The 11,190-nt window shown below is 39.2% G+C and overlaps 2 protein-coding genes across 3 annotated transcripts; one reads left to right on the top strand and one right to left on the bottom strand.

The window, feature by feature from the left end:
- The first annotated feature begins 223 nt into the window (after nt 1–223).
- LOC149014325 (altered inheritance of mitochondria protein) lies at nt 224–7,412 on the top strand. Of its 2 annotated transcripts, none has more exons than XM_089156182.1 (5): nt 224–619; nt 4,394–4,566; nt 5,454–5,520; nt 6,506–6,575; nt 6,679–7,412. In XM_089156182.1, exons 1-5 carry the CDS (start codon nt 457–459, stop codon nt 6,797–6,799), a joined length of 594 nt encoding a protein of 197 aa, XP_089012308.1. In that variant the 5' UTR covers nt 224–456; the 3' UTR covers nt 6,800–7,412. The 2 variants fall into 2 exon arrangements, with proteins under 2 accessions (XP_089012308.1, XP_089012309.1); XM_089156183.1 differs by having other exon boundaries at nt 225–619; nt 4,397–4,566; nt 6,679–7,407.
- Nucleotides 7,413–7,723: 311 nt separating this feature from the next.
- Nucleotides 7,724–10,780, bottom strand: LOC149014326 (cytochrome P450 84A1-like). The gene is made up of 2 exons (XM_089155417.1): nt 9,690–10,780; nt 7,724–8,621 (listed from the first exon to the last, which is right to left on the bottom strand). The coding sequence occupies exons 1-2, from the start codon at nt 10,626–10,628 to the stop codon at nt 7,995–7,997; spliced, it is 1,566 nt and encodes a 521-aa protein (XP_089011543.1). The 5' UTR covers nt 10,629–10,780; the 3' UTR covers nt 7,724–7,994.
- Between the last annotated feature and the right edge of the window lie 410 nt (nt 10,781–11,190).

An 11,190-nucleotide genomic window follows, 5' to 3' on the forward strand; every position in this document is an offset into this window, starting at 1 on the left:
AAAATAAAAAAAAAATTCTGTGTTGAGAGTTGAGACGTGCTACTCTGTAATATCTTTACTAATACATATCGATTCAACAGGTTAAAAAGTGTAAAATCCAAAAGCCAATAGATGCTTATCAACTTTATCGGCCGACACAGCACAGATTGTAGATTATCTTCCGATCACAGGATCTTGTATCGGAACTGATACAGTAAAAGCTTGGTGTGTATAAACCGAAAGAGGAGCCACGCTGTTCCGTCGTATTTGCAGTTTTTGCACCCCAAGCGTCATATGTTACTGTCTGGTTGTGAGGTTTGATTGGTGACGATATCGGAGAGCGTCGTAATTGTTGCTGTTTGGGGTTCAATATTATCTCGCAAGTTTGGTGAGCTTAGGAAACTCTGGAAATCGTGAAGAATCAACAAACTGTCTAAGAAGAATTTGTATAGGGAGAGAACAGAGAAATTTGGGGCTATGGAGATGAATAAAGAAGACGACGGGGGCCGAAATGAAAATCCGAACCCTGTGGTAAGATCGAAAGGAAAGTCATGCAAGGGATGTCTGTACTATTCTTCGATTCTGAAATCCAAAGCTCGGAATCCTCTTTGTGTCGGTTTCAGCAGGACCCTTCAACAAGGTATTTTCCCCCCAACCCCCCAACCCCCCTCTTTTGCGTTATGTTGCTTCGCTTTACTGGATTAGGTTTTGGATTTGGGGTTATCTTATTTTTTATTATTTTTTTATTGATGTCGATATTGGAAAAATTGAAGCTTGATTTACCTGTAATGAATTTTTTTTGGGGTAAAAGCCTGTAACGATCTTAAATGGCCTGTATTAGCTAGTATTTCTGCCAATTCCTGCAGGTCGTTTCATTCATGGGTGTAAAATTTTGTTTGGGATTATGAATTCCATCTCTTTCGTGATTGCGTTGAGGTTGCATCTAATGATGGAGCTTGAGTATTCATAGAGAGAAGAGCTGAAAAAGTAAAATAAAAAGGAAGAAGGAACAATAGTGATGGCAGCTTGGGTTCGAGTGGTTTTCTTCTCCTCTCTTTGCATTTGGTCATCCGTTTTACTATTGCGCATGATGCATAATTCCGACCGCAATCGTACCATAGCTGGTCGGAGAACTCAACGAAGTCAATGGGGATCATGAAATTGAAGGAGCAGATTTTCAGTCACACAGTTACGGCTTGGCGTAAAAAGCGTTTTGAATTGTTCTTTAGAATAATATTAAACTAATAGTCAACATGGATAAAACCACTGTCAGCTGCTGCAATTTTTTTTGGATTCTTACTGGGGGTTTAAAGTAGTGTTATATGATTTTTGGGGCAGTATTCATTTGAAAGATAGAGTGCCCCCCCCCCCCCCCCTCCTTCAGTTCGACAAGAATATGTTTTTGTTAGCACAGTTCAATAGAGTCACTGTGAGGATAAGCACTGGTTGCTGTGTGACTATACAGGTTGATGGTGTTTGTTTATGTTCAGTTAGAATGGGTTTGGGTACTAAGCCAACTGCATCTGTTGCAAAACTTCAGCCATCATATCGCATGCCTTCAACTCTGAACAACAAATGAACTATTCATACAGCCACAACTACCATTCATTTAACTTCCTATGGTCTTTGAGTCAGGATCATTAGTGACAGAGCTTTATGGGCTGTGCTTCGGAGTGCTGCTGAGACTTGGATGATGAACATAATTGCTCCATAGGCATCTTGCCTTGCAATATATCACACCACCTGCTGAAGCAATGGTTGTGCCTGATGAGATGGTGTCATTCTTTGTCCTCCATGCCAGCTCCAGCAAATCATGGCACAGGAACACCCACTAATACATTACATTACAAAAAGTTTTAATCATATGGAAAGGTGAGGATGTAGAAGCTGTTGTAGCAAGGCACAAATGAGTCTTATTGTGTAAGACCGAAGAAGAAAAAGAGAGGAAGGAGAAGGTTGGGAGGGGGGGGGGGGTGTTCTGGAACCAGATAAAAAAGAAGATAACAGCAGGATAAACATTTAAATAAAACGTGCTTTATATTGCTTGTCCTTAACTTTAGTAGCCGGATTGTAAAATGTATACAAAACTACGCACCTGATGTGACCTGGAATGAGTAGAGGTTGGCATATGTATCACATGTTCCAATCAGATTCCCAATTTTTCTGTTTTAGACCACATAAAAGCTCTGTTGACTTGTGCTTGACATAAGCCATTCATCTGGTCTTGTTACAGTACTTATCATTCATATTTATGAAATGATTGTGGTATGTTTAGAAGGTTTTTTTTTTTTTTAATATTTTTAGTATGTTATTGCATTTAGAGTTTTTAAAAGAGTTGCAAATCCATAACTGTGTCCTTCTTATGACATGATTTAATTTCTTAAATATATAGTTCTTTTTGAGAATGAAATAAAAACTCTACTGATTGTAAAAGTAGCAACTTGTACATTCAGGTGTTGTGCAGCACCGCAATACCCATGAAGGGCTCTCCAGAAACAAACCCAATCTCCCAGGAATTATAGGGGATCCCCTCCCAGAAATATATTTGGCTAACATGTTATCAAGTTCTCCCACTCGTCCCAGATAGAATGTGTGTTTTCATTGTTGAACTCAGGTATAATGGAAGACTAAAAGGAAACAGGCTTTGTGCCCTTGCTGAAACCCTTGAATAGGACCTCTCTTTTCCCTGAAGTTTCTTCATATTCTCTTTCTCCAGAGTTGCCTATTCATCTCCCTTCACTCGGATTTTTGTTATAGTTTTTTTTTCTGATTTATTCATGTGCTTGTGCTTTGTTATGTACATAAGCCATGTACCAATGTCACAAGATTTTTCAGTGTTGGATTTAAATGGCTTTAAATATTTCCCAATACTCAAAACTATCCAACCGTGAAGCAGTAGGGAATTCTATTTTGAATGAATCCTGTTGGGTGGTTGCCAATTTCTTTGGATGTTGTGTCTCATGCATATTTTATGCTTAATTGATCACCTGAAACACCCTCTGCACTTGAAAAAAAAAGGTCTTGTAAATAGCCAAGTGCGATTGTGTTTTGGTAAATATGGTACGGTTTGTATGTTTTCTCTGGGTTGACTCTGAGGGCTTATGATTCATTGGAGCCTAGAATCTTATTTTGTACAATTTGATTCTCTGGAATGTTTATTCAATGCTTTGCTCTTTTTTAGTTTTTCTTTCTTTCTTTCTTTTCTTCCGCCCAACACCCCCCCCCCCTCTCTCTCTTTCTGATAGAATAAGTTATAGAAAAATGGTGGTATTGTATCAGCCATGAGCAAATATCCTTACTACCGTATGCAACATCAATCCTTTCTTGGGGAATTTTTTTTTTAATTTTTTTGCATCCCCATCCCTCAGATCACTTCATCATGCTTTATGGGTATTAACTATAGCAAGTAAATATTCATCATAAGAATCACTCCCAAGAACCAACAGAGTGCTGCTTGAATTGTTATGGAAAATAAATTGTGATACCAAATGAGCTGTCTCAAGGCATCATAAGCGTTTTGGAGGACTGCGGGACAAGTTTCTAAATGTTGAGATGTTTTAGTGTCATGAACAACTGGTTTATAGTATTACACTATTCCTTATAGGTCTCATGACTATCTATTGCAGCACTGCCCCATCATCAGCTGAACAGTTCATACTTTTGTTTTGATTGATGGTTTCATATCCTTTACCTGATATTGTTATTCCTGGAGTCCTTATCCTACTTTGGGCTTGCTTTGTGGGCACTGTTCTGTCTTTGTACCCTGTTGGCTATCATCTGTTAAATGATTCCCCAGGTGTTTTGCCTTGGCTTAGATCTATAGCCTTTAAATTGCACTACGTCTTTTGGTTTTACTAGTGCATCTTTTTGGTCTCTGCTGCACATAAGAAAGCCACCTTAAGAAACTTCCCATATTTCTAGTTGTAAGTGCTGCAATTAGGTTCATTCTTATTACTTGGTGTACTAGATTACATAAATCAATGTGGTTCAAGATCAAGCATCCCAAGTGCAATACTTTCTTATGGATCAGTTTGCTTCTTTATCATTTCTTTGCTCATTTAGATTGGTAACAACTTGTAGTGTTCTAGCTAACATGTAGCCCAGAAAGAGCTTGTAAACTGAAAATGCAATGCACATCTTAATGGCTTTATTACCATTGATCCGATTCTGTATTATTAGCTCCTGACGATCTCATATCATAGGTAGGTACTCTTCATCCTGGACATTTAAGGTTGTTTGCTATTCAAAGTATGCCTATTTCTGTGGTTTCCCATCAAAGTTCCTGCTGATATTGACTTGTAATCTGTTGTTGATGTCACTTTGAAACCCAACATTTGTAACCATCTTATCTAAATCCTTGAATTGAAAGACACTGAGATTTCCAGAAGATTTACTGATTTTCTAATTTCATTAGCAGTTCCTGGCTACATCGTGGGAGAATCTGAGATGGAAGCTTCCAAAGAGGGTCGAAATCTTACAGATTTCAAGTATTCCTGTGTTGGCTATTCTGTGTACTTGGATGGCAAAGATTCTCCAACAGATTCACAGGATAAGCAGGCTGAGCTGCCATTTTGTGTTGGTATTGAGGTTAATATCATGCTTGTTATTAACATGATGAAATGATACAATGCTAACATTTTTGCTTGTAACCAATAACTGGTACATCTAAATACATACATATACTCTGATGCATACCATCAAATACTGTTTGAACTCTGGCTAATTCCTCATCCATAGACATCTAACTGTCAATACAACTGCATTCTTTGTTGGAATGGCCCTGAAAATGTAAAGCATCTCTTCTTCTTCTGCCCTTTTCCCACTCTATATGGGGGAGACCCATCTGCTCCATTTCACCCCGCTTTAGACGCTCCTTCAGTTTTCCAGGGATTAGTTATGGCTTTTGAGGCCTTTTCCTAGCACAATTATTTGTAATTTGGTTGGCAAGTTGGTGTTTGGTGCTACAACCTCTTGCTTATGCTGGGAATGAAACTTTAGGAGGTGGACCTCCAACTCCAGATCTTTGGACTTGATTTGGAAATCCACCTGCTTTAATGTCTTTGGTAGGCTTCAGTTGCTCCCTCACCCTCTTGTTTTGGAGACCCAAGTAATAGGCTGATTGTTGTTACCTGTGGTCTAGACTCGTCCTAATTGTCGCCTCGTCATTTGACACCCCCTTCCTTGTACATTCTTCTCCTTTCTTCCCCTTTGGGGTTATGGTAATGATATTCTTCATCCATCCAAAAGGAAAAAAGAATTTCTGGCCATGCATATGCACCACCAGGTGCTGCTTTTATTTCTGGTCATTATATAATGCCAGAAGATTTGTAAACCCCCCCCCCCTTTTCTCTTTCTCACCCAAAAGGAGGAAAAGGGAAAGTTGGGAGGGGAAGCAAGATGTTTTGTTTCTATATTTAATGCTTGTTTGTAAACCTGCAAATTGAAGTCTCACATAAACAAGCCTTGTCATGCAGCTTTTGGTGGATAAAAGAGCTTCAACAACTACTGACCATGCACCTGCTCATGTTCACAATAAAGAAGGTAATGGACTAGTGCATTCATAAATTTTATGTGCACCCTATGCAAGCTGCATTCTACTTGGCCTTCATGTGTTTGTTCAGTGGGGGGATCATGTGTACTGTGAAAACAAGCTTCCTCTTTTATGGGCCGTGTTGCTCTAGCCTTTAGTCTCCTTATGTGTCCCTCCATTTTGCTTTCTTTACCTGGTCTATCCATGCATATCTACATGGATGATTCTTGTAACTTCACTTATTTCCATTTTCTGTTACCCTTTTGTTTTTTCTATGTTCTTGAATGTTTTTTAAGTGGTCCAAATCTAGTAAATGATATAATTGTTGTAGAGCAATAATGCCAGCCAACAACTACCTTGAGCAAGTGGTGAACTGTGATGCTTTCTAAACCTAGCTCAGTGGGGAGGTCTCGAGTTTTAACCTTCGAATTATTGCCTTGTCTCCAATTGTAAGGATTGGGAAAAAAGAAAACAATGATCAGGAGAATCCAATTTCTTTTGCCACTGGCTTCCCAACTAATTGCTGCCTTTTCTCCACCCGTAAGGATCAGAAAGAAGAAAACAATGATTGGTAGAATTCAATTTCTTTTGCCACTGGCTTGCCAACAGAGTTCAGAGATTTCACCTGGAATCTTGCTCACATTTGCATCAAGCGCATGTTGGTTCTATTTCTGATTGCTTCAATTTGTTGGTCATCCTAATGTAGATCTTGTTTCGTCACTTCCAAACTTTGGGTTCTGAATCTTTTACTTTCTTATGATACAAAATCAAAATTAATTTGTTTTCTTTTGTCCATGTTTGTCAAGCTGTGCTGCCATGTGATCCCGTTTGAGATTTTAACAGAAAAGCAGTTTCTTATGTTTCTTGTGTTCATATTCAGATTATGTGAATATCTGGATGAACAGATAGATGTTCTTGGCTGAAACTGCTCCAATTTTGATGTTTATGAATTAAAATATAGCTTTCAACTAACTCATGGTTTATGTTCCTTTGTAGATGATCGTGCATTCCCTCAACCTCGAACTTACAAACCACCACATGCCATTGGGGAAGACTTTCTGGGCAGGTGTGCTAGCAATTTGATTTAATCAGTTAATATTTGTTGTCTTAAAGTGCAGCCCAACATGTACTACAGAATGCTAAAAAACGAAGCAATTGAAATAATGCAGGTTTACAAGGAACGCAAATCTGGTAGCTTCAGGTGTTGCCAGGAACGTCTATAGAGTGGGCAATTACATAAAGGATAATATTGATGACATACTATACCCTTACAGAAGGCGACCCAAATAAAAACAGCTGAGCTTGCTTTGAAAATAAAGAAAGAGTTGGGGTTCCGCATTTGTTGGATTTTCTTCTTGTGCGGTTGTTGTTATTCATGTATCTCTTTTCTTATGTCATTGTAAGTTAAAGCAGTATTATCTGCCTGTCTCAGGTCTGTTGACAATCCAACTCAGACTGATGATTCAAACATTCTAATCAGTGATATATTTTGACCAGAAAGATGGCCTGAGATGGAAACTAAATTTTCTTGAAGCAGATAATGAATTGGCTGCACAAGAATGTCTCACAAAGACGATTGTGTTTGCATAATCTTGATCGGTGTTGTTCTGGAATCCGTTTGTTTCCAGAAATTATATCATATGCAGCTACAATCACCATTAGAAAGTGTTCCAAACTCAGACAGTGGATCCACTTAGAAGTTCGGATATATCACACTTAAGTGATCATGAAAAGGGAGGGAGAACGGGTAACCATTTCTAACTGGGAATGGAAAACAAACAGATGGTTCAGATCCAAGTTAAGTTATGATGCATGTTCATGTCCACCGGGCATATATTTTTCATGAAATCACATTCAAATTAAGGTCGATACACACTCACACAGAACCAGAGACAAAGTAATAATCTGATGATGAGGACAACGAGGAAGATGATGAGTTTCTTGATCATTTGCTGTTGTTCTTAGAGTGACGTCAGAGCTTGAGTTGTGGCTATGAAAAAGAAGAGTTAGATCCTTTATCCCAGACAGGTAGAGGACTGTGCTTTTCTTACATCTTTTCATCAAACATGTAGGAAAGGGCTCTATCTCTGAATACCAACAAGACAGATGTCAGATCTAAATATGTGGTGAGAGGATATGAGGAGACCAGAGTCTTCTACTGTTGGGGTAGAGGATCCAAACTCAAATTGGCCAATAACAAGAGCGAAAATATCTGAATTGAAAGAAGAAAAAAAAAGTTTTATTCATAAGAACATTTATATTTGTATTCCGAATTACAAGTATCATAAATGAAGTCATGCTTCAACTTACATGTTTCTGACCTTTTCTTATTATGCAGTAATATTATTTCTGCAATTTTACAATACATTAACACGTAGTTCAAGACAAAAGCTCCTACATTTGCAAAGGAAAGCAAGTTTCCATGTATTCATAGGTGTATTAGTCCCAGCATGGTCACACAGAGCTACCATTAGTTCATGAAAACTCAGAAAGTGATAGGGCAAGACAGACGAATGGTGGGTACAGCTTGGAGCGGAACTGCTTTGGGAGTAGTAATTCCATTGGAATCAGTCATATCTATATCACTGGGTTTCATGCCTGGAGGCAATTCCCAGTTGAAGCAATGAAGAAGGTGAGCAGTACCCAATTCCAAGCCATACATTCCCAGCTGCATTCCTGGGCAAGACCTTCTACCTGAACTGAAAGGTATGTACTCAAAATTGCTTCCCTTATAATTTGGGGCATCATCCTTCAAAAACCTAGCTGGGTTATATGTATGAGGCTCTTCCCATGAATCTTTGTCCCTTCCAACTTGCCAAACATTGACAAGCACTCTTGAACCCTTTGGGATGTGGTAGCCTCCTATTTCTGCATCTTCTTTGGCTGCATGGAGTAAGATTGGTAGTGGTGGGTGGAGGCGGAGTGTCTCCTTGACTGTACATCTGAAGTAAGGGAGCTTCTCTAGATCCTTTTCTTGGAACATCTTGTCTAGGCCTATCACGTCCTCCAGTTCTTGTTGCACCCTCTTCATGTGTTCAGGAGCTTTCAGGAGCTCTGTGATTGTCCACTCTATCAATGATGCTATCGTTTCTGTTCCCCCAAACATCACATCCTGAGATGATGAAGCATGAAACAGGTTTAATACATCACAAGAATCACAACAGCAAAATTCATGCTCGCATGATTAGCTAGAGAAAATTAAGTTGCATGTATTTCATTCGTATTCACATCAAATGATGAAATGATTCTTTTCCCTTTTTTTGTTCTCCCTCAAATTTCCTTTTGAAGGAGGGGTCTACTTCAGTTAACCATTCTACTAGGTAACTCTTCTCTGAGTTCAAACCATTGAGATGGTGTCAGTTTTGGTACCAATGGTACTTAACCAGTGTGCCAAAAGTTATGAAAGTGATTGAATAAGTTTAGTCAAGATCTTTAACCTATCTCATACTACTTGGCTCGACTAATGCCTATACACCAAATGGGTCCCGTTACGCACATTAGAGCCTTAATCTATCTTGACTGCTTAGAAAGAATCATTTCCTTCCTATCATTGTCAATAGGGGGAAACAACTTTTCTCTAATGACTTCAACCACTAGGGTTGATCATATCCTTATACGTACATGGATGCTCAAGACACTTCAACACAATTGGACCAGTTCCTGAAGTGTCTCGACATTCATTTGCCTACATTTATTACAATTTTTGCAATCTAGGTCCTCTACCTATCATTGTAGAGGTCTGCGTTACCATCAAACTTCTTCACACACAATAGGGGTGAAACACACCTCTGAGTGCGAATAAAATCAATCAGAGGTGAAATCCAATGGGCTCCACTTGGATCCCACTCCTATTATGGCATTTGGCTTCAGTGTCGCACAATTAATGGGCAACACTAAGCTGCCTACGATTCGGATTATTTTTTGTGGTCGAGATTTACGTGTTTTGGTTTTTTTTTTTTTTTTTTTTTTTTGGTTGGGTTTCAATGTTGTGGTTCAAAAAGTAAAAAAACCCGCCCAAAAAAAAAAACCGTGGTCGATATTCAATCTCGACCACAAAAAATTATCGGAACCCTAGGCAGCTCAGTGCTGCACTAAAGCACAACCCCTAATATGTAGTGAAGAAACAAACCTCCTCTAATTATCTAATTATCAAAAAAGAGACATGCAGTTGAACTTTTACCATGATGATGCCCTTGATGTTATCCCTAGTGAGTGTAAGGGTTCCTTGAGCATCAACCGATTCGGTATTCTTCTGAGGTTCTTCAGTGTAGAAAGCGAGTAGATCATCAACCATATCACTGTCAATTTCTTCATCAACCATATCAGTTGGTTTGCTGGTCTTCCCCTTGGCAAGGTGATCATCAATGATTTTATCGATAAAAACATCAAGCTCGTTTCGTGCCTTGACGAGCGTCTGATGAATCTTACGACCCTTTGGATCAGCCCAACCGATCCAAGGTATGAAATCAGCCAAATTGAAAACACCAAATAGCTCCGAAAACTGCTGCATCATGGCCGTGAACTTCTCTTGACCCTCTTGAACATCAGACCCAAAAGCAGCTCTGTAAGTGATGTTCATTGCCAGAGAGAAGACAAGCTTTCCCACGTTAAGGGTTTTGCCTGAACTTGACTCTGCAATGCGAACCATGGATTCAACCTCATCTCTTACGGATGCCCATGACTCTTCTCTTCTGCGACTGAAGAGTCTCATCACGCAAACCTTACGCATCTGACGCCAGAAAGAACCGTAATGAGCGAAAGCCATGTCAGCTTGGTCGTAAGTGAGGTATTTAATGGCGATGTTTATAGGGCGATTTGAGAAGTTGATGTCTTGGGTTTGGAGGACTTGGCGAGCCATCTCAGGAGTAGAAGCCACCACCACATGAAGAACACCTAGTCGGAGATGTAAGAGCCCACCATATTTCTCGGCGAGCTTGGCAAATCCACGGTGGTTGAGTTGATCTAACATGTTCATGTTACCAACTATGGGAAGCCCTTTTGGTCCTGGTGGATATGGTAGTTTTCTTCTACCCCTAATGAACAAATTGAGTATGAACAGCAGTGGCAGTGCAAAGAACAACAACATGGGTGTAGGTTGCAAAAGAGCTGAGTAATCCATGATTGAAAATCTCTCTCTGTCTCTCTCTCTGTCTAAGAGAGACCAGAAAGAAGAAAAAAAAACGAAAGAAAAAACCAGAATATCTCCTTTCTGTGAATGGTAGGCTTAAGCTTCCAATACTTTTATGTGTGGATGCTTTGGTGAGGGTCAACTTAGACAGTTGAGCCTTTTATACATGATTTTTAGTAGGTAGAGGTTCGAGTTTTCATCTGGAGAAATTTTTTATCAATTGTAATTATTGCAACGACCAAACCAGAAAGAGAATCTGTAAAGCATTTTTTGTTTTTTTTAGTGAATCAGTTTTATCGATGAGCTCACACTTTTGGCAATAGTAGGACTTGCTTCAAAATGAGCAGGACCGTCCAACAAGACATTTTGAAACGTCGGATTGACATCTTGGTTGACATTTTGATCTCGACAGTTAAAAAATCAATGGGCAAGTCAGAATCTAAATTGAGATCTTGAATCATACAACCTAAAATTTCGCAGGATAGTCCTGTGCATTTAATGCGTAGGACAAATGCGCATGACCGAAGCTGTTTTGGCCAACCACCAAAACTCA

This window comes from Hakea prostrata, chromosome 5 (assembly GCF_041222555.1).
Source record: "Hakea prostrata isolate BN-2017 chromosome 5, UWA_Hpros_2, whole genome shotgun sequence".
NCBI lineage: Eukaryota > Viridiplantae > Streptophyta > Magnoliopsida > Proteales > Proteaceae > Hakea > Hakea prostrata.